Source organism: Mobula hypostoma, chromosome 15 (genome assembly GCF_963921235.1).
Source record: "Mobula hypostoma chromosome 15, sMobHyp1.1, whole genome shotgun sequence".
NCBI classification, from domain to species: domain Eukaryota; kingdom Metazoa; phylum Chordata; class Chondrichthyes; order Myliobatiformes; family Myliobatidae; genus Mobula; species Mobula hypostoma.
The window spans coordinates 76,408,430-76,433,020 of record NC_086111.1 but is presented as its reverse complement, the minus strand read 5'-3'; the positions used below and the strand labels follow the sequence as shown (position 1 = coordinate 76,433,020).

General features: G+C 43.1%; 1 protein-coding gene across 1 annotated transcript in view; it reads left to right on the top strand.

Annotated features, from left to right (window-relative positions):
• stimate (STIM activating enhance) overlaps positions 1-10,081 on the top strand; it is a 102,541-nt gene extending 92,460 nt beyond the window's left edge. Inside the window, exons 6-8 of the mRNA XM_063068308.1 lie at positions 661-738; positions 1,114-1,263; positions 7,810-10,081. Coding sequence (XP_062924378.1) covers positions 661-738; positions 1,114-1,263; positions 7,810-7,926 — 345 coding nt within the window. The 3' untranslated portion in view covers positions 7,927-10,081. The remainder of the gene's footprint in view (positions 1-660; positions 739-1,113; positions 1,264-7,809) is intronic.
• The last annotated feature ends 14,510 nt before the right edge of the window (positions 10,082-24,591 follow it).

Here is a 24,591-nt window from a genome sequence, read left to right as displayed (position 1 = left end):
AATTGGCTAGCTCACCCTGGAACATGGAGATGGACGCCTCTACGCCTTGGAGATTTATCCATTTTCATGTGTGCCAGTATTTCTCACACTTCCTTCTTCCTAACACAGACATGATCCAGAACATCAGCTCACCCCCTTCCTTAACAATTCAGCCTCCAGGCTCCACACTGGTGAATACTGACGAGGAGTATTCTCTCAGAAACTTAATCATGTCCTGGCTGCAGTATGGACTAGAGGAAGTTTGCCCTGGTGCGCAGGGGAATGAAGGAAGTGACAGAGCTGAATTTCATGAGGTCCTCATATTGAATTTAGTAGAGAGGGAGAGGAAGTGTTTGAGATTGTTCATAATGATGAAGAGAAAAGTGCGTTAGATTTGAGAGTGTAATACACATTCAGTTGTATCTGGACTGTGGAAAGGGTGACTGAGAGAGAAATGGTCCATGAAATGACCACTCAGGATCTTGACCCAAAAAGCAAAAGGTTCCATGGTTTGTTTATTGGTGAATGGAATGATTGAAGAGGTCCAGGTGCTGATCGATGGGACTTAGCAGAATAATGGAATAAGGGCCTGTGCTGTAGTGCTTTATGACTATGAGGAAGTTTGCTTGTTGAAAAGCTCTCCTATCGTACACACACTTTGACTTTGTTTATGATCTATAGGTGGCTCTACTCAATCCAATCCAGAACCCACAGCTGGAACTGGCAATTGTGATGCTGATCGTCCCTTTTTTTGTCAACGTAAGTAGCCCTCCTGGATATAGCTGTTGTACGTGAAGGTTTGGGTAGCTCTGAGTTTTACATCTGTTCTCATATAGAAGATTTGTAAATTTAATCACAAACAGTGAGATGCAGAATTAGGAACATCATTTTTGCGGTTTGAAAGCTAAACATTAGGTTTTTAGAAATAAGGTATTTAAATCAAATATTTGTGATTGGAAACAAGATATTTCTATTAATTAACTATACTAATAATCTGTAGATGTGATATGAATTGTGTCACACTTCATCTGTGTGTTCATCCATGCAGTACTAAATACTTGCACACGTCTGTGTTTGTGTTCCTCAGTACAGTATTCAATCACTGCCGTGTTTTTTCCTTCCCATTCCTCGTAGGCATTAATGTTTTGGGTGGTGGATAATTTTTTAATGAGGAAAGGGAAAACTAAAGCTAAACTGGAAGGAGAAGGTGGAGAGGACGAATCTCGAAGCAGCAGCAAAGTCCGATACAGAAGAGCGGCGTCACATGAGGAGTCCGAGTCTGAGGTAAAAGTTGATCCCCAGGTCTGACCATGATTCCTTATTCTTTCCTATTACTACAAGTCTGAGGTAAAAGTTGATCACCAGGTCTGACCATGATTCCTTATTCTTTCCTATTACTACGAGTCTGAGGTAAAAGTTGATCCCCAGGTCTGACCATGATTCCTTATTCTTTCCTATTACTACAATTCACAACTGTTTTGAATAGTACCCTATTCATAAACTGATCAGCCTGTTAGATAAGTTTGCTCCTTTCTCCATAACTCAGAAATTTATTCTCATCAGCTCAGTCAGAATCAGGCTTATTATCACTGTATTATATTTCATCAGGTGTTTTGTGACAACAGTAATTGTTTCAAGACATTTTGTTCCAACTCTGTCAATGTAATAGTATGGAGTAATAGGACCATGAGATATAGGAGAGAATTAGGCCATTTGGCCCATCAAGTCTGCTCCACCATTTCATCATGGCTTATCCAAATTTCCTCTCAGCCCAAATTTATAAAGAAGGCAAGACAGCGACTATACTTCATTAGGAGTTTGAAGAGATTTGGTATGTCAACAAATACACTCAAAAACTTCTATAGATGCACCATGGAGAGCATTCTGACAGGCTGCATCACTGACTGGTATGGAGGGGCTACTGCACAGGACCAGAAGAAGCTGCAGAAGGTCATAAATTTAGTCAGTTCCATCTTGGGTACTAGCTTACAAAGTACCCAGGACATCTTCAGGGAGTGGTGTCTCAGAAACGCAGCGTCCATTATTAAGGACCCCCAGCACCCAGGTCAAGCCCTTTTCTCACTATTACCATCAAGTAGGAGATACAGAAGCCTGAAGGCACACACTCAGCGATTCAGGAACAGCTTCTTCCCCTCTGCCATCTGATTCCTAAATGCACATTGAACCCTTGAACACTACCTCACTTTTTTAATATATATTCTGTTTTTGCATCATTTTTAATCTATTCAATATATGTATACTGTTATTGATTAACTTATTTTTTTTCTTTTATATTATGTATTGCATTGAACTGCTGCTGCTAAGTTAACAAATTTCACATAGAAACATAGAAAATGTACAGCACAATACAGGCCCATCGACCCACAAAGTTGTGCCGAACATGCCCCTACCTTAGAAATTACTAGGGTTACCCACAGCCCTCTATTTTCCTAAGCTCCATGTACCTATCCAGGAGTCTCTTAAAAGACCCTATTGTATCCGCCTCCACCGCCATTGCCAGCAGCCCATTCCACACACTTACCCACTCTCTGAGTAAAAAACTTACCCCTGACATCTCCTTTCTACCTACTCCCCAGCACCTTAAACCTGTGCCCTCTTGTGGCAGCCATTTCCGCCCTGGGAGATTAAGACCGTCTACAATGCCCCTTACGGCCACTGTTGCTTCTCTCAGGTAAGCTGTCCCCTCCCAACAGTACTCAAACAGGAGTACTTATTGTCAAGGGGCACAGCCACTGGGGTACTCTCTAGTACCTGACCCTTCCCCTTCCTAACCGTGACCCACTTGTCTGCCTCCCGTGGCCCCGGTGTGACCACCTGCCTGTAACTCCTCTCTATCAACTCCTCACTCTCCCTGACCAGATGAAGGTCATCGAGCTGCAGCTCCAGTTCCCTAATTTTGAGAGGTTAATGATGAAACAGTAACTAATGAGGCAGTACTCCAACGTGCCTATACAAATAGATGTTTAATGAGAACATTAAATGAGAGGAAACTTAAATTCCTGGGCCATGTCATCAGAAAGGGAGAAATAGAGTGCCTTACATTACAAGGTTGTATGCCTGGGATGCGGAAGAGGAAGGCAAAGAAGAGAATATATGGACACTGTGAAAGAACTAACAGATCTAAGTGTGCGAGATATCATTGACGCTGCGAGGGATCGTTTGATGTGGAGTGCCATGATCGCCCAAGCGTGTAACGCGCAAGGCACATGAAGAAGAAGAATGATGAAACAAAGCAAATGCTGCCTGAGAAGCGATTAAGATCCACTCCAATTTACCTATTGTCCCAACAGGCTCTTCACGCAACCCTGGGATAAATGGACAGCAAAGATGCATACATCAGGATGCTCTTAATTGAATACAGCTCAGCATTCAGTATCATCATCCCCTCAAAAATAATCAATAAGTGCCAAGATATTGGCCTCAATACCTCCTTGTGCAAATGGATCCTGGATTTCCTCACTTGCAGACTGCAGTCAGTTTGGATTGGCAATAAAATCTCCTTCACAGTCACTGTTAGCACAGATGCACCAAGAAGCTGTGTGCTTAGCTTCCTGCTGTATTTGCCTTTGACAAAGCCATGCTGACTATTCCTAAAACGTACCCTGGGGTATATCTCGTTCAGTCCCGGTGACTTAACCAACTTGATACTTTCCAAAAGCTCCAGCACATCCTCTTTCTTAATGTCTATATGCTCAAGCTTTTCAATCTGCTGTAAGTCATCCCTACAATCGCCAAGATCCTTTTCCATAGTGACTACTGAAGCAAAGTATTCATTAAGTACCTCTGCCATCTCCTCCAGTTCCATACACACTTTTCCACTGTCACACTTGATTGGTCCTATTCTCTCACGTCTTATCCTCTTGCTCTTCACATACTTGTAGAATGCCTTGGAGTTTTCTTTAATCCTTGTCATGACCCCTTCTGGCTCTCCTAATTTCATTCTTGAACTCCTTCCTGCTAGCCTTATAATCCTCTAGATTTTTGAACCTTTCGTAAGCTTTTCTTCTTGACCAGATTTTCAACAGCCTTTATACACCTCGGTTCCTGTACCCTACCATCCTTTCCCTGTCTCATTGGAATGTACCTATGCAGAATGCCATTCAAATATCCCCTAAACATTTGCCACAATTCTGCTGTACATTTCCCTGAGAATATCTGTTACTAATTTATGCTTCTAAGTTCCTGCCTGATAGCTTCATATTTCCCCTTACTCCAATTAAATGCTTTCCTAACTTCGCAAACACGAGGAATTCTTCAGCTGCTGGAAATTCAAGCAATACACATCAAAGTTGCTGCCTGACGTGCTGTGTTCACCAGCAACTTTGATGTGTGTTGCTTTCCTAACTTAGAAACATAGAAAATAGGTGCAGGAGTAGGCCATTCGCCCCTTCGAGCCTGCACCGCCATTCAGTATGATCATGGCTGATCATCCAACTCAGAACCCTGTACCTGCCTTCCCTCCATACCCCCGATCCCTTTAGCCACAAGGGCCATATCTAATTCCCTCTTAAATATAGCCAATAGTCATAGTCATAGTCATAGTCATACTTTATTGATCCCGGGGGAAATTGGTTTTCAGTACGGTTGCACTATAAATAATAAAGGGTAATAGAACCATAAATAGTTAAATAGTAATATGTAAATTATGCCAGTAAATTATGAAATAAGTCCAGGACCAGCCTATCGGCTCAGGGTGTCTGACCCTCCAAGGGAGGAGTTGTAAAGTTTGATGGCCACAGGCAGGAATGACTTCCTATGACGCTCTGTGCTGCATCTCGGAGGGATGAGTCTCTGGCTGAGTGTACTCCTGTGCCCAACCAGTACATCGTTACACAATGAACTGGCCTCAAGAATTCCACAGATTCACCACTCTCTGAGTAAAGAAGATTTTCCTAATCTCGGTCCTAAAAGGCTTCCCCTTTTTCCTCAAACTGTGACCCCTCGTTCTGGACTTCCCCAACATCGGGAACAATCTTCCTGCATCTAGCCTGTCCAATCCATTTAGGACTTTATACGTTTCAATAAGATCCCCCCCTCAATCTTCTAAATTTCAACGACAATTCTAACTTGTCTGTTCCTACCCCTCTCTATGGTAAAGGAGATAGAATTGTGATCACTATCTCCAAAATGCTCTCCCATTGAGAAATCTGACACCTGACCAGGTTCATTTCCAATACCAGATCAAGTACAGCCTCTCCTCTGGTAGGCTTATCTACATATTGTGTCAGGAAACCTTCCTGAACACACCTAACAAACTCCACCCCATCTAAACCCCTTGCGCTAGGGAGATGCCAATCAAGATTGGGGAAATTAAAATTTCCCACCACGACAACCCTTTTATTATTATACCTTTCCAGACTCTGTCACCCTATCTGCTCCTCGATGTCCCTGTTACTACAAAAAACACCCAGTAGGGTTATTAATATAGAAACATAGAAAATAGATGCAGGAGTAGGCCATTCGGCCCTTCGAACCTGCACCGCCATTTATTATGATCATGGCTGATCATCCAACTCAGAACCCCGCCCCAGTCTTCCCTCCATACCCCCTGATCCCCGTAGCCACAAGGGCCATATCTAACTCCCTCTTAAATATAGCTAATGAACTGGCCTCAACTGTTTCCTGTGGCAGAGAATTCCACAGATTCACCACTCTGTGTGAAGAAGTTTTTCCTAATCTCGGTCCTAAAAGGCTTCCCCTTTATCCTCAAACTGTGACCCCTTGTTCTGGACTTCCCCAACATCGGGAACAATCTTTCTGCATCTAGCCTGTCCAATCCCTTTAGGATTTTATACGTTTCAATCAGATCCCCCCTCAATCTTCTAAATTCCAACGAGTACAAGCCCAGTTCATCCAGTCTTTCTTCATATGAAAGTCCTGCCATCCCAGGAATCAATCTGGTGAACCTTCTTTGTACTCCCTCTATGGCAAGGATGTCTTTCCTCAGATTAGGGGACCAAAACTGCACACAATACTCCAGGTGTGGTCTCACCAAGGCCTTGTACAACTGCAGTAGTACCTCCCTGCTCCCGTACTCGAATCCTCTCGCTATAAATGCCAGCATACCATTCGCCTTTTTCACTGCCTGCTGTACCTGCATGCCCACTTTCAATGACTGGTGTATAATGACACCCAGGTCTCGTTGCACCTCCCCTTTTCCTAATCGGCCACCATTCAGATAATAATCTGTTTTCCTATTTTTGCCACCAAAGTGGATAACTTCACATTTATCCACATTAAATTGCATCTGCCATGAATTTGCCCACTCACCCAACCTATCCAAGTCACTCTGCATCCTCTTAGCATCCTCCTCACAGCTAACACTGCCACCCAGCTTCGTGTCATCCGCAAACTTGGAGATGCTGCATTTAATTCCCTCATCCAAGTCATTAATACATATTGTAAACAACTGGGGTCCCAGCACTGAGCCTTGCGGTACCCCACTAGTCACCGCCTGCCATTCTGAAAAGGTCCCGTTTATTCTCACTCTTTGCTTCCTGTCTGCTAACCAATTCTCCATCCACATCAATACCTTACCCCCAATACTGTGTGCTTTAAGTTTGCACACAAATCTCCTGTGTGGGACCTTGTCAAAAGCCTTTTGAAAATCCAAATATACCACATCCACTGGTTCTCCCCTATCCACTCTACTAGTTACATCCTCAAAAAATTCTATGAGATTCGTCAGACATGATTTTCCTTTCACAAATCCATGCTGACTTTGTCCGATGATTTCACCACTTTCCAAATGTGCTGTTATCACATCTTTGATAACTGACTCCAGCAGTTTCCCCACCACCGACGTTAGGCTAACCGGTCTATAATTCCCCGGTTTCTCTCTCCCTCCTTTTTTAAAAAGTGGGGTTACATTAGCCACCCTCCAATCCTCAGGAACTAGTCCAGAATCTAACGAGTTTTGAAAAATTATCACTAATGCATCCACTATTTCTTGGGCTACTTCCTTAAGCACCCTGGGATGCAGACCATCTGGCCCTGGGGATTTATCTGCCTTCAATCCCTTCAATTTACCTAACACCACTTCCCTACTAACATGTATTTCGCCCAGTTCCTCCATCTCACTGGACCCTCTGTCCCCTACTATTTCTGGAAGATTATTTATGTCCTCCTTAGTGAAGACAGAACCAAAGTAATTATTCAATTGGTCTGCCATGTCCTTGCTCCCCATAATCAATTCACCTGTTTCTGTCTGTAGGGGACCTACATTTGTCTTTACCAGTCTTTTCCTTTTTACATATCTATAAAAGCTTTTACAGTCAGTTTTTATGTTCCCTGCCAGTTTTCTCTCATAATCTTTTTTCCCCTTCCTAATTAAGCCGTTTGTCCTCCTCTGCTGAAATCTGAATTTCTCCCAGTCCTCAGGTGAGCCACTTTCTCTGGCTAATTTGTATGCTTCTTCTTTGGAATTGATACTATCCCTAATTTCTCTTGTCAGCCACGGGTGCACTACCTTCCTTGATTTATTCTTTTGCCAAACTGGGATGAACAATTGTTGTAGTTCATCCATGCAACCTTTAAATGCTTGCCATTGCATATCCACCGTCAATCCTTTAAGTGTCATTTGCTAGTCCCCTTCCTGTTTATAACTTCCCTTTCCTTATTACTTCTCAGTAGTAGTCAGTATGTGATGTTGTACATGATGGCCATAGTACACAAGTTGAATGTTCCTATAATTTTCTAATTTCTATGATGTCAACTAATAAAGGAAGATGGGAAAGTAGATATCTGGAAGTAACTAGATTGCTGACTCCCAGTAACGTGGCATTTCTGCTTGTGCTCTTCTTTTTGCAGATTCTCATTTCAGCCGACGATGAGTTGGATGAATCTGAAGCTGACGAAGAATTTAGGAGACTGACAAACATAAAGCCTATTAAAAAGAAATTACGATTCGGAGGCCTCCCTGTATGACCCAGAATGAGCCCGGTGCTTTGTATCTCAGAGTTATGAGGAGAGTCACACTATCACAAGGGATCTTTTCCTGTCGTTTTCTACACTGTGAAAATGGGCTGCACATCGTGTGTAGAGCAGCACGGGGACCTGAATGATGATTCGGCTGAGGTCGAGCTGCTCCTGCTCGTGACCTCAGCTCTCCACTTTGCCCTGATTCCAAGCATTGGTGATCAAAGTCAGACTGAAAATGTACTGGACCATTGGGTGTAGGAGAACAATTTTCTTTCAGCACATCATATTTTAGTTCTTTGTTTTAAGTTATTAAATCTGTATCTTTAACATATTGAGCAAGACTCTAAATTTTCATCTCTCAAAGACGATAGTATCTGTATATATATGGCACAATGTGCTTATAAAATGGAATTCTGTCAAGAGAAAAATTTGGCAATTACCAAATCAAAAATGCTGGAACAAATATTTGTAGTAGAAGAGCATGAATATGGTAAATGAATTATACATTCACTGTTGCTGTCTTCTGAACGTCCTGTATTCTCCATCCATTCTCTCAGCCTACCCCCCCCAACTTCTTCATCCTCCTCCAATCACCCACTTTTCCATCCCTCCTCCACAACTCCGTACCCCAATCACTATTCCCCTTCTATACTAGACCACTTTATTACAGGATGAGAATTTTTGCTACATTTATGAAGTGTTTTGTATTTTTGGATGGGTATGAGGCTAGTAGTGACATTGGTTTTTGTCAGTTGAATTAAGTGGCATTTTGCCGCATAATTATCAATGGACTGCAAAGATCACCAAAAGCATTAAAGGGCAATTACACATTAATGTCTGACATAGTCAATATCCCGTAGATATTTGTAAAGGTATTCCCAGTCTAATCCATGCCAGTTTTGGCAGAACAACTTAATTGATTAGTGACAGTTTATCAAATCTTCTTGTTCAATATTAAGATCTGAATGTATAATTGTTATTTTAAAAAAAAACCTTAACAGAAACATCCCTATCAATATTTTGTGTAAGTAGGCATGGAAGGGTACAAGCAGTGCGGCACTTTTTGAAACAGGGTGTTTTACTATATCTGTCCTGGATGGGTTTTCTGGGTTTGTGTACTGAAGACAGTGTTCTATATCTGATCTGTACTGGGTTATTGTACTGAAGTCAGTGCTCTGTATCTGATATATACTGGGTTAGTGTACTGAAGACTATGCTCTATGTCTGATTGGGACTAGGTTAGTGTACTGAAAACAGTGCTGTGTATCTGATTGGTTCCCTGCACCGCCCCCCCCCCACCCTGACTTTGGAATGTTTAATGTTGTTGCTGGGCACCTGAGTTGATGTTCCAGTTCTAACAGGGATGTCACTCAAATTAAGAATATTAACTTAATTGTACATAGAAATCACAAGATAAATTTCAAAAAACTGTTAGCTCTGTTGAAGGATAATGGGATTTATGAGTGGTTTAAAAGATTCCTTCATAGTTTATTGAAAATGGGATTCAGTTCCAGTGACACACCAGTGACGTACATTGTGATTCCTTCACGGTGAAACTATTACCAAGTCCTTATCCTTCACTGATTGATCCACCCCTCTCCTCAGCTAACCAGGATACACCCATTGTCTTTTCCTGCAACCAGCTTGAAATCTTTAACCTTAATGATCTAAAAGCTATTTTTTAAATTTAAAATTAACCTTTCACTTGGATTTCAGAAATTGGATGACAATGAATTTAGAGAATGATTTGGCTATTTGTATTATGGTTAAAACTAAAGCTTGTATCAAAGGCGTGGCAACAAGTTCAAGATGGTGGAGAGGGGGATTCTGAGAGTAAAGTGTAACGGTGGGTAGAGAACCCTGGTTCTGCAGTAATGACGGAAATGCAGGAGAGATGGTCAAGGACAGCGAAGGAGATGCATTGTTGGAGGGAGAAAGCTGGATGTGAGAGGAAGAAAAGGCACACTGGTGCTGCTGAACAGGTAAGGAAAAAGCTGAGGGTGTCGGATGCTCTGTGGAGTAGTGGTGATTTGGGAGGATGTTGGCAGTGGCAATGCCTAGGATGACTGACAAGAATTTGATAGGAGGCTGACGCTTTCTTTGATCCATATCAAGGTGATTCATCAAAGTTGCTGGTGAACGCAGCAGGCCAGGCAGCATCTGTAGGAAGAGGTGCAGTCGACGTTTCAGGCTGAGACCCTTCGTCCTGACACGTCAGTCCTGACGAAGGGTCTCGGCCTGAAACGTCGACTGCACCTCTTCCTACAGATGCTGCCTGGCCTGCTGCGTTCACCAGCAACTTTGATGTGTGTTGCTTGAATTTCCAGCATCTGCAGAATTCCTGTTGTCAAGGTGATTCAGCCTGTTTAGTCTGTGCCAACTTATGAAGACAATCCCATTCCTCCACTAATTTACCTTTCAATCTATTCACCTCAATTCACTTCAACTACTGCTCATTGTACAAACATGGGGCAATTTGTAATGATCAATCTTAAGGATGTGGAAGTTTACAAGAGTTCCTAGTGGTCACTAGAAGGACATGCAGACCACACTGGAGGTCAGGATTAAACCTCAGTCATTGATGTGTGAGGCAGCAACTTCACTAACTGCACCATCCTCTACTGCCCTAAAACTTTTCCTTGTGTAATTAATCATGGAGCCTGTATTCGGGATCATTCACAAATAAAAGTATCTGAGAACATTCTGGCATTGACTATACACTTCTCAAGATAGAAATATATCAGATAAGTAGCAATTTAATCAAATTTTTTGTGGGATTCAATTTTATATGTGGCTAATATTTATCCTAACATTCCATCTAGCCATTGGATAAAAGAATATTTGAAATTAATTTTCATAATTGTTCACATGTAAATTAGTAAAGCATGTTGCCCTACATTTCTAATAACATTGAAAACCATCAGATATAGGAGTAGAATTAAGCCGTTTGGCCCATAGAGTCTGCTCCACCTTTCATCATTTCTGATCCCATTTCCTCTCAGCCCCGCTCTCCTGCATTCTCCCGTTTATTTCTTCATGCCATGACCAATCAACCTCTGCCTTATACCCAAAGACTTGGCCTCCACAGCTGCCTGTGGCAACAAATTCCACAGATTTGCCACTCTCTAGCTAGAGAAATTGATCCTCCTCTCTGTTCTGAAAGGACGCCCCTCCATTCTGAGGCTGTGTCCTCTGGTCATAGACTCTTTCACCATAGGACACATCCTCTCCACATGCACTCTGTCAAGGCCTTTCACCATTCAATAGATTTCAATGAGGTCACCCCTCATTCTTCTGATCTCTAGTGAATACAGGCCCAGAGCCATCAAATGCTCTTCATATGACAAACCAATCAATCCTGGAATCAATCATAGAATTCTGAACACTGTCCTTTAACTAGGTCTTTGGTTTATAGTATACTTCTTTGAATATAAGTGTCAGAGCTTTAGATAAAGTGCCTCTTATAAACCCAGTCTCATCTGAGAAAGTCATGCTAGGATGAATTGGTGAGTTTGAGATAGAAACATAGAAAATCTACAACACAATACAGGCCCTTCAGCCCACAAAGCTGTGCCGAACATGTCCCTACCTTAGAACTACCTAGGCTTACCCATAGCCCTCTATTTTTCTAAGCTCCATGTATCCATCCAGGAGTCTCTTAAAAAACCCTTACATCCTTAACTTTAAGTGATTATTTGGCTACACTTACAATATTCTTCACAAATGTGTTATGATTTTATGAAGTTGTATGATCTCAAGCTACCAGAACTATGCATTGTGACAGATCATTTCCAGACTGTTCAGTTGGGAGTTGAATGAGATTAAGACTGTCTACTGCCTGAACTGTGTGGCCCCTTTTGAGCTTTGAATCTGTTTGAATCAAAGTTATTTAGCAGAGTGCTAGTTGACAGTATACCACATCAGTATGGTGACATGTTTTCTCTACGAGAGTTGTTAAGAAGATGGATGGTGTGTTGGCCTTCGTTAGTCGGGGGATTGAGTAGAAGAGCTATGGGGTAATGAGACAGCTCTGTAAAATTCTGCTGAGACCACATTTGGAATATTGCGTTCAGTTCTGGTTGCCTCATTATTGTAAGGATGTAGAAGCTTTAGAGAGGATGCAGAGGAAATTTACCAGGCTGCAGCCTGGATTAGAGAGGTCTCTCACGAGGGTAGGTTGACCAAGCTAGGACTAGAGGTGTACAAGATTATTAGAAGCATTGATAGAATGGACAGCCAGGGTGGCGATGGCTGTAAGAGAGAAAGTCCGTTGAGTGTGAGTGGAGAAGAGTATAGGGGGATGTCAGAGGTGGGTTTTATGTGAGTGGTGGTGTGTGTGGAACATACTGCCGGGGTGCTGCTGCAGGTAGTTGCAGCTGGGACATTACAACAGGCCAATATGAAATTGTGAGTTGATTGACCTGTACTGTGTTCTGTTTTCTTGATCATACTTGTCGTGCCTCCATTATATTATTTCCATGAACTGGTATTTATGTAAATTAGAAAAGTCTCAAGTAACTTGTTATTGATGGCTGGCTTCATCAGGCAACAAATTCAGCTGATTGGAGACTTGAGACTTAAGATTCCAATGCAGCTATTTACCTTAAGAGTCATTGAAGGTAGCGGCACAGAATCAGGCCCTTCGGCCCAACTTGTCCGTGCTGACCAAAGTGCCCTTCTGAGCCAGTCCCACTTGCCTACATTTGGCCCAAATCCCTCTCCACCGTTCCAATCCTTGTACCATCAAAATGTTTTTAAAAAATTAATTGTGTCTGCCTGTACCACCTCCTCTGGTAGCACGTTTCACATGACCATCACCCACTGTGTGAAGTTGGCCTTCAGATTCCATTTAAATCTTTCCACTCTCACCTCAAACCAATGCTTTCTGGTTTTATACACACGTATCATAGGATAAAATCTCTGACCTTACCTGTGCCCCTAATGATTTTATACATGTCCGTAAGACCACCCCACAGCCTCTATCACTTCAGAGAAAACAGTTCCTCCCTGTCCAAGCCTTCCAGTCCTGGCAACATCCTTCTGCCTTCTGAATCTTTTTTGCACTCTCTCTAACTTAATCAATGATTTTTCACGGCTGTCCGTGTCTCTCTCTCTCCCAGCACTTCCAAGGAAATATGTATCTTGTGCCTCTCTCTGCCTCTGTAACACTCCCCAGGGCCCTGCCATTCATGGTGTATGCCCTGGCCTAGATTAACTTCCCAAGGTGCATCACCTTGCTCCTAGAGGCGTACAACATGCAAGCAAGCTTTTAAGGTTAACGTCTTTAATGCCAACAAAGATGTCCTCCTGAACTTGTCTCATTGTCTGCATTTGGCCCATATCATCCCAGACCATTTCTATTCATGTACACGTCCAAATGTCTTCAAAATGAGATTGTACCCACCACTTACAGCTTTCTCTGGCAGCTTGTTCAATATACTACCCACCCTCTGCATGAAAATAGTTGCCCCTGAAATCTCTATAAAAAATCTTTTCCCTCTCCTTAAATCTGCGCCCTCTTTGAAAGGTCAGCACAACATTGTGGGCCAAAGGACCTGTACTGTGCTGTAATGTTCAGTGGTTTCAGACACTCTATCCTGAAAACAAAGACTGTCACACTCCTTGTGACATAAATCTTTATTAGGTGAACACCCACCTCTCCCTATAACTCGAGCCCTCCACTCCCAGTAAATCTCTTTAATCCTTTCTGCAGCCTTTCCGGCCTAATGGCATCCAATAGCTGGACAACCAGGGTTAAAATTCCATCAGCCATCCCTTTGCCTGCTTGCCCAGCTGGTCTAGCAATGGTCCTCTGTGTTACTAACCTCCCCGTAGCATGGTGAGGTTAGCAGGTAGACAAATATTTTACATATGTACTTGATGCTAGAGTGTGCCTCAAACTTAAGCAGCATTTCTGTCATTAAAGTATAGCCTTACGGAAAGATTTAAGAAGTGTAAAAAGCTGTTAGCGTAACTGTTAACTGAAAGGGGACAGCCTGCGTGACTAGGTCTGGGTGTCTTGGTTAGCAGTGCTGCACTCAAATGGCTCTTTTGTCATTCCTTGTAGTGTAGTTGACATCCTGAGAGCTCCTGAATCAATAAAAGACTCCGGAACAATCAACAAAATGCCTTTCTGGCAAGCAGCAACAGTTGATTATGATGCAGTGTCCAGGAGTTGAGTATATTCTCTATATATTTTGTATATTACTTTACATTAAAGTATTGGGAACTTCAAAACTACTTCTCTATGCATGTTTTTTTTTAAATTATCTGTTTTATAGAGTATTTTACACCATAGGAAGTGAAGATCATAGGACACAGGGGCAGAATTATGCCATTCAGCACATTGAGTGTGCTCCACCATTTGATCACGGCTGGCGTATTTTCCCTCAGTCGCATTCTCCTGCCGCCTTCCTGTAACTTTGGCACCCTGACTAATCAAGAACAAATTTCACGACGTATGCCTGTGATATTAAACCTGATTCTGAACCTATGAACATCCACTTTAAATATAGCTGTCTGGCTAAAGAAAATCCTCCTCATCCTTGAAAGGGACATCTATTTTGAGACCGTGCCCTCTGGTCCTAGACTCTCCGATAGGAAACATCCTCTCCACATCCACTCTATCTTGGCCTTTGAATCTTCAACAGGTCGCAATGAGATCCCCCTCATTATTATGGATTCCAATGAGGACAGGCCCAGAGCCATCAATCTCTCCTGATATGTTAACCCTTTCATTCCCAGAATCATTCTCATGAACCCTGTCCAATGCCAGCACATCCTTTCCCAGATATTGTGTCCAAAACTGCTCACAATACTCCATATGTGGTCTGACCAATGCTTTGTAAAGATTCAGCATTACATCCTTGCTTTTATATTCTAGTCCTCAACAAATGAATGCTAATATTGCATTTGCATTCCTTACCACTGACTCAACCTGCAGTTAACCTCTAAAGACTCCCAAGGCCCTTTGCACCTCCGTTTTCTGAATCTGTTTAGAAAATAATCTAACCCTTTATTCTTTACACCTAAGTGCATCATCATTCACTTCCCTATACTGTGTTCCACCTGCCACTTATGTGTCCATTCTTCTAATCTGTCCAAGTCTATAGACTCCCTGCCCCTCCACTCTTCGTATCATCCACAAACATGGCCACAAAGCCATCAGTTCCATCATCAAGGTCATTTACATATAACATGAAAAGTAGCAGACCCAAAACTGATGCCTGTGAAACATCACTAGTCACCAGCAACCAACCAGAAAAGGCCCCCTTTATTCCCACTCTTTGCCTTCAACCAGTGAACCAATCTTGTATCCATGCTAACAACAGGAATTCTGCAGATGCTGGAAATTCAAGCAACATACATCAAAGTTGCTGGTGAACGCAGCAGGCCAAGCAGCATCTATAGGAAGAGGCGCAGTCAACGTTTCAGGCCGAGACCCTTCGTCAGGACTAACTGAAGGAAGAGTGAGTAAGGGATTTGAAAGCTGGAGGGGGAGGGGGAGATGCAAAATGATAGGAGAAGACAGGAGGGGGAGGGATAGAGCCGAGAGCTGGACAGGTGATAGGCAAAAGGGGATACGAGAGGATCATGGGACAGGAGGTCCGGGAAGAAAGACAAGGGGGGGGTGACCCAGAGGATGGGCAAGAGGTATATTCAGAGGGACAGAGGGAGAAAAAGGAGAGTGAGAGAAAGAATGTGTGCATAAAAATGAGTAACAGATGGGGTACGAGGGGGAGGTGGGGCCTTAGCGGAAGTTAGAGAAGTCAATGTTCATGCCATCAGGTTGGAGGCTACCCAGACGGAATATAAGGTGTTGTTCCTCCAACCTGAGTGTGGCTTCATCTTTACAGTAGAGGAGGCCGTGGATAGACATGTCAGAATGGGAATGGGATGTGGAATTAAAATGTGTGGCCACTGGGAGATCCTGCTTTCTCTGGCGGACAGAGCGTAGATGTTCAGCAAAGCGGTCTCCCAGTCTGCGTTGGGTCTCACCAATATATAAAAGGCCACATCGGGAGCACCGGACGCAGTATATCACCCCAGTCGACTCACAGGTGAAGTGATGCCTCACCTGGAAGGACTGTTTGGGGCCCTGAATGGTGGTAAGGGAGGAAGTGTAAGGGCATGTGTAGCACTTGTTCCGCTTACACGGATAAGTGCCAGGAGGGAGATCAGTGGGGAGGGATGGGGGGGACGAATGGACAAGGGAGTTGTGTAGGGAGCGATCCCTGTGGAATGCAGAGAGAGGGGGGGAGGGAAAGATGTGCTTAGTGGTGGGATCCCGTTGGAGGTGGCGGAAGTTACGGAGAATAATATGTTGGACCCGGAGGCTGGTGGGGTGGCAGGTGAGGACCAGGGGAACCCTATTCCTAGTGGGGTGGTGGGAGGATGGAGTGAGAGCAGATGTACGTGAAATGGGGGAGATGCGTTTAAGAGCAGAGTTGATAGTGGAGGAAGGGAAGCCCCTTTCTTTAAAAAATGAAGACATCTCCCTCATCCTAGAATGAAAAGCCTCATCCTGAGAGCAGATGCAGCGGAGACGGAGGAATTGCGAGAAGGGGATGATGTTTTTGCAAGAGACAGGGTGAGAAGAGGAATAGTCCAGATATCAGCTTATCCACTGATGTCTACTATAAGCCTACTGACTCTCACAGCTATCTGGACTATTCCTCTTCTCACCCTGTCTCTTGCAAAAATGCCATCCCCTTCTCGCAATTCCTCCATCTCCACTGCATCTGCTCTCAGGATGAGGCTTTTCATTCTAGGACGAGGGAGATGTCTTCATTTTTTAAAGAAAGGGGCTTCCCTTCCTCCACTATCAACTCTGCTCTTAAACGCATCTCCCCCATTTCACGTACATCTGCTCTCACTCCATCCTCCCACCACCCCACTAGGAATAGGGTTCCCCTGGTCCTCACCTACCAGCCCACCAGCCTCCGGGTCCAACATATTATTCTCCGTAACTTCCGCCACCTCCAACGGGATCCCACCACTAAGCACATCTTTCCCTCCCCCCCCCCTGCATTCCGCAGGGATCGCTCCCTACACAACTCCCTTATCCATTCGTCCCCCCCATCCCTCCCCACTGATCTCCCTCCTGGCACTTATCCGTGTAAGCGGAACAAGTGCTACACATGCCCTTACACTTCCTCCCTTACCACCATTCAGGGCCCCAAACAGTCCTTCCAGGTGAGGCATCACTTCACCTGTGAGTCGACTGGGGTGATATACTGCGTCCGGTGCTCCCGATGTGGCCTTTTATATATTGGTGAGACCCAACGCAGACTGGGAGACCGCTTTGCTGAACATCTACGCTCTGTCCGCCAGAGAAAGCAGGATCTCCCAGTGGCCACACATTTTAATTCCACATCCCATTCCCATTCTGACATGTCTATCCACGGCCTCCTCTACTGTAAAGATGAAGCCACACTCAGGTTGGAGGAACAACACCTTATATTCCGTCTGGGTAGCCTCCAACCTGATGGCATGAACATTGACTTCTCTAACTTCCGCTAAGGCCCCACCTCCCCCTCGTACCCCATCTGTTACTCATTTTTATACACACATTCTTTCTCTCACTCTCCTTTTTCTCCCTCTGTCCCTCTGAATATACCTCTTGCCCATCCTCTGGGTCACCCCCCCCCCCCATCTTTCTTCCCGGACCTCCTGTCCCATGATCCTCTCGTATTCCCTTTTGCCTATCACCTGTCCAGCTCTCGGCTCTATCCCTCCCCCTCCTGTCTTCTCCTATCATTTTGCATCTCCCCCTCCCCCTCCAGCTTTCAAATCCCTTACTCACTCTTCCTTCAGTTAGTCCTGACGAAGGGTCTCGGCCTGAAACGTCGACTGCGCCTCTTCCTATAGATGCTGCTTGGCCTGCTGCGTTCACCAGCAACTTTGATGTATGTTGCTTGTATCCATGCTAGTAGGATTCCTGTAATACTATAGCTCTTAGCTTTTTTAGTAGATTCATATGTGGCACCTTGTCAAAGGCCTTCTGAAAGTCCAAAAATACAACATCCACTGCATCCCTTTATCTACTTGTAATCTCCTGAAAGAATTCCAACAGGTTCATCGGGCAAGATTTTCCCTTAAACCTGATTCAGCATAGTTTCCTTATCACTGGCATATGTTGTGAAATTTGTTGTTCTGTCATTTCCTTAAAGAATTCCAACAGAATTGTCAGGCAAGGTTTATCCCTAAGGAACCATGCTGAGTTCAGCCTGCTTTATTGTGTGCCTCCAAGGAGCCTGAAACCTCATCCTGAACAGTGTCTGCACTTGTGAATCTTGTAAAGTCATTATGTGAGTAATGGCTGCAAGTACTGGAAGCCAGCACTGGAAGGATAGGACAAAGTGCTGGTATATAGTGTCAATGTGCTTAACGTTCTGTGTAAACATAGTTAGCTGAGAGACTGGTCTGTGTTCTGTGTTTACTGCAGTTAGGAGAGGTGAGAGAAGTGGGACTGCTTTCTGTAGAGAAGGCTGGGGGAATTGACAAGAAAATACAAGGTCTGGACTAAATGGGTGTGGGAAACTGTTCCCTTTGCTGAAGGGGGACAAGGGCTAGTCACAGATATGAAATAATGGGAAAGATAAAGAAGAGATGAGGAAAGGTTTTTACACAGTGAGTGACTGGAATCTGGAACACACTACCTGCAGATGTGAGAGAGGCAGGTCCCATTAGACTTCAATGAAATTGGATAAATATCAGGGCGAGGAAACTTGCAAGGCAGGATGCAGCAGAAAAGCCTTCACAGACACGGTGCACTGAATGCCCTGTGACCCTTTTCTATTGCTGCTGAGAGTTCTCAGGGCTTCATGGGCACTCTGTTTTGCGTGGCCAGATCTGTTGTAACTTTTACTCTGATTAACTTGTCACGTTTACTCTGAATGACAGTGTCATGCAACCCAATGGCTATTGTTGGAATTCACAGCAATTACACTGGATGACTTTTACCAATGTGCTTACAGACATGACATGGAAGAGGTTGAGCATGTTCATTGCGTCAGTCAGTTAACTTTCTACCAGACAAAGCTAATCTGGCAGAACACAGTCAACTTAGTCAGTGGCAGTTTCAAGCACTGTTTAAAAGTTCCTTTTAAATCTAATCTTTATTTTTTCTCCAGTACTGCCAAAGGGTCTCGGCTGAAAACATTGACTGTAATTTTTTCCATAGATGCTGCCTGGCCTGCTGAATTCCTCCAGTACTTTGTGTGTATTACTCACTGAAGTCCTTAACTTGGTGTTTCTTACAAGTGTCATTCATGATGGAGCAACAGTGATTTATCAGTTAAGGGGAGACAACAAATTGTGACTGGGAGGAAGTTTCTTTCTCCCTTTGACATGCTGTCATAAGACTTCATGCATCTGGACTCATGGTACACAATGTCCTTAGGATTACAAATGTTAGACACATGAAGATGTGTCCGTTATGAATAAATACTTTGCTTCTCTCTTGGCAAAGGAAAATTGTATAAATATTGACATTAAGTCAGAAAGTACAAAGTTCTAAAAATCAAAATGAAAACAAAATAAGCAATAAAGCAAGTGAAAAGGTCCCAGTTTCTTTAAATCTGGATAAATGTATCGCAAATTCTTTCAACAAGCAAATGTGGCAAGGGCTCTATGGCAAAGACAAAGAAATATTGTTAATTTGATACCTTTAAAAAGGAGAAAATAATGTCTGACATTGGGTCTGGAGAATGTTCTAGAACAGAGGGACCTTAGTGTTACAAGTACATGATTTTCTGAAAATGGAGTCATAGGTAGACACAGTAGTGAAGAAGGATTTTGTCACACTGGCCTTCATAAGTCAGGGCACTGGGCATCAAAGTTGGGAGGTCATAGTGCAGTTGTACAGGACGCTAGTGGGGCTGCACTTGGAGAATTGTGGTTTGCCACCCTGCTATAGTAAAGTTATTCCAATTGAAAAGAGCAGAGGAAATTTTCAAAGATGTCAGGACTTGAAGGACTGAGTTAAAGGGAGATATTGGACAAACTCAAAGATTGTAGCATAGGAAGCTGAGAGGTGATCTTACAGAGGTGAATGCAGTAAATCTTTTTTTCCCAAATGTTGGGGAATCAAGACTAGATGACATAGGTTTAAGGTGGTGGGGAGGGGATTTAATGAAACCTGAGGCAAATATTTTATACAGAGGGTGGTATATATCTGGAACAAGCTGCTGAGAAGTGTTTGAGGCAGGTACAGTAACAGAAACAGTTGGACAGGATATAGATTTGAAAGGCATAGTAAGTTATGGGCCAAACACTGGAAAATGGGACTAGCTTGGATGGGCATCTTAGATGATATGGAACAGTGGGTCCAAAGGGGCCCGCTATGCTATGTGCGAGGCAGCATAAATCAGGATTTACCAAGGCACTAGTTAATCAAAAATGGTGTAGATTTGTTATGGTAAGGTCAGATTAGATAAATTTAACTGAATTTTTAAAGAGGTAATGAGTGTCAAACGGAAATAATATGATTATGTGTATCAGGATTCTTACAAGGTAGTTGTCAATAGACAGTAAGGGCTGATGAGGTTGAAGAGAGACAACATGTTTTACAATGGGTTCAGTGTCAGCAATATTAATGACTGAACATGGAAAGTGGAATAAATTGGGGACATGAACGGGGTACTACAGTATCACTGCTGGCGTCTCAGCTATTCTCATCTGGAGAGGGGGCCATTTCCCAATGATACCAAAGGTCAAATTAAACTTAATATCAACGTACGTGTATGTCACCATATACAAACCCAAAGATTCATTTTGTTGTGGACGTAGTCAATAAAGCTATAGAATAACAACCATAACAGAATCAACTGACCAGGTGAGGTAGGAGGTACATGCAGATGGGCTTCAAAGGGATATAGACAAACTAAATGAGTGAGGATGTAGCGGGTGGATTATAACGTGGTAAAAAGGAAAATTATCCAACTTGATAAAAAAACAAAAGTGAGATTATTTTTTCAAATGGTGAAAGGTTGGTAAGTACTAATATTCAGAGGGACCTGAGTCATTCTGAACAGACAAGACGTAGGAGCATAACAGGCCATTTGGCCCATTGATTCTGCTCCCCCATTCCATCATGGCTGATCCTGGATCACGTTCAACCCCATACATCTGCCTTCTCGCCATATTCTTTGATGCCCTGACCGATCAGGAAACTATCAACTTCCTCCTTAAATATACACATGGACTATTCCTCCACTTTAGTCTATGGCAGAGCATTCCACAGATTTACTACTCTCTAGCTAAAAAAAAATCCTACTTACCTCTATTCTACAAGGTCATCCCTCAATTTTGAGGCTGTGCCCTTAATTCTGAACACCCCCACCATCGGAAACATCCTCTCCACATCCACCTTTTCTAGTCCTTTCAACGGTTGGTAGGTTTCAATGAGATCCCCCCACATTCTTCTAAGTGCCAGTGAGTACAGGCCCAAAGCTGCCAAACACACTTCATATGTTAACCCCTTCATTTGCGAATCATCCTCACGAACCTCCTCTGGACTTTCTCCAATGACAACACATCCTTTCTGAGTTATGGGCCTAAAAACTGTTGACAATAATCCCAAGTGCAGCCTGGCCAATGTCTTATAAAGGCTCAATATTATCTCCTTGCTTTTATATTCTAATCCCCTTGAAATAACTACCAACATTGCATTTGCCTTCTTAACCACAGACTCAACCTGTAAATTAACCTTCTGGAAATCTTGCACAAGAACTCCCAAGTCACTCTGCACCTCTGATGTTTGAACCTATAGGACTCGTTTTACTGTGGATATAGATACTTGTCTACCTCTTTCCTCCAGTGTCTTCACAAGGTCCTTTGCTGTTGTTCTGGGATTGATTCGCACTTTTCTTGTCAAAGTACGTTCATCCCTAGGAGACAGAATGCATCTCCTTCCTGAGCAGTATGACGGCTGTGTGGTCCCATAGTGTTTATACTTGCGTACTCTTGTTTGTACAGATGAACGTGGTACCTTCAGGCATTTGGAAATTGCTCCCAAGGATGAACCAGACTTGACATCATTTTCTGACCTCAATCCGATAGAAAATTTGTGGTCAGAACTGAAAAAGTGTGTGTGAGCAAGGTGGCTTACAAACCTGACTCAGTTACACCAGTTCTGTCTGGAGGAATGGAACGAAATTCCAGCAACTAACTGTGAGAAGCTTGTGATTGTGTAAAATAGGGCTAGAGAGAGAAAAATTTTCTGAACTGAGCCCATATTCTTAAAGTATGTCTGATAAGAGGATTAACAATAAGTCCAGGCAAATGACAAGGAAGTGCAGACAGAAATAGAAAGATCCTTAGTAGGGTTCAACTCCATCGCCAGCCATTTTGGGCAGTCAGACTTATTGTGGAAGAAAGACCAAAAAATAAGACAACGAATATTGGCTGCCCAATAATATAAATGAAAATTAGGCCAATCTCTAATTCGTCCACCTCATTCCGAATACTACATACATTTAAATACTGCACCTTCAGTCCCGCATTCTTCACCCTTTTGAATTTTGCCTCTGTGGTACAATTTAACTCTTTGCTCTTTCTGCATTCGTACCCAATCATTGCCCTTCCTTACATTTGTGCTACACCCATCATCTACTTGTCAGCCTGCTGGCTGATCCTCAGCTCTATCATGGCTGATTTATCATCCCTCCTAACCCTATTCTCCTGCCTTCTCCCCATAGCCTTTGACACTGACTAATCAAGATCCAATCAGCCTCTGTTTTAACTATACTCAATAACTTGGCCTCCACAGCCATCTGTGGCAATAATTTCCACACAATCTCCACCCTCTGGCTAAAGAAATTCCTCCTTCTTCTCAGTTCTAAATGAACATACTTCTTTTATTCGGTGGTTTTGCACTCGTGTCTGAGATTCACGCATATTGAAAACATCCTCTCCACATCCACTCTATCTAGGCCTTTCAATATTTGACAGGTTTCAATGACACACCCCTTCATTCCCGTGAGCACAGGCCCAGAGGCATCCAACGCTCCTCATGCATTAACCCTTTCATTCCAGGAATCGTTCTCACCAACCTCCACTGGAGCTTTTCCAATGCCAGCACATCTTTTCTTGGTAAGGGACCCAAAACTATTCACAATACTCTGTGCAGTCTGACCAATGCCTTATAAACCCTTAGCATTATATGCTTGCTTTTATATTCTAGCCCTATTGAAATGAATGCCAACATCGCACATACCTTCCTTACCAATCAACCTGCAAGTTAACCTTCAGAGAATCCTGCACAAGGACTCCCAAGACCCTTTGAACACGTGATTTTTCAATTTTCTCCCCATTAAAAAATAGTCTAAGCCTTTATTCCTCCATGCATTTTCCTGCACTATATTGCACCTGCCACTTCATTACCCATTCTTCCAATCTAAGTCCTTCTGCATACTCTCTGCTTCCTCAACATAACCTGCCTCTCCACCTATCTTCATGCTGTCTAATGGCCACAAGCCTTCAATTCCGTCCCCCAAATCACTGACAAATAATGTGAAAAGAAGCGGTCCCAATACTGACCCCTGCAGAACAGCACGTCACCAGCAGCCAACCAGAATAGGCCCTCTTTTTCTCACTCTTTGCTTCCTATTAGTCAGCCAGTCTTCTATCCATGCAAGAATCATTCCTCTAATACCAAAGGCTCATCTTGTTAAGCATCCTTATGTGTGGTGTCTTATTAAAGATCTGAAAATCCAAATAAACAACTTCCACTGACTCTCCTTTGTCTATCCTGCCTGTTATTTCCTCAAATAATTCCAACAGATTTGTCAGGCAAGATTTCCCTTTAAGAAAACCATGCTGAGTTTGGCCTACCTCCAAGAACCCTGTAACATTATCTTTGATAATGAACTGCCAATTAGCCAGTCCTCCAGAACCATTCCAGAATATCATGATCCTTGAAAGGTCACTACTAATGCTTTCACAATCTCTTCAGATTTTCAGAATGCTGGGGTGTCATCTATCTGGTCCAGGTGACTTATCTACCTTCAGACCTCTCAGCTTCCTAAGAACCTTCTCCTTAGTAATAGCAACTACACACTTTCCTGCACCCTGATACAGTGGCATGCAAATGTTTGGGCACCCCGGTCAAAATTTCTGTTACTGTGAATAGTTAAGTGAGCAGAAGATGAACTGATCTCCAAAAGTCATAAAGTTAAAGATGAAACATTCTTTTCAACATTTTAAGCAAGATTAGTGTATTATTTTTGTTTTGTACAATTTTAGAGTGAAAAAAAGGAAAGGAGCACCATGCAAAAGTTTGGGCACCGCAGGAGATTTGAGCTCTCAGATAACTTTTACCAAGGTCTCAGACCTTAATTAGCTTGTTAGGGCTATGGCTTGTTCACAGTCATCATTAGGAAAGGCCAGGTGATGTAAATTTCAAAGCTTTATAAAGACCCTGACTCCTCAAACCTTGTCCCAACAATCAGCAACAATGGTCTCCTCTAAGCAGCTGCCTAGCACTCTGAAAATTAAAATAAATGATGCCCACAAAGCAGGAGAAGGCTATAAGAAGATAGCAAAGCGTTTTCAGATAGCCGTGTCCTCAGTTCGTAATGTAATTAAGAAATAGCAGTTAACAGGAATGGTGGAGGTCAAGTTGAGGTCTGGAAGATCAAGAAAACTTTCCCAGAGAACTGCTTGTAG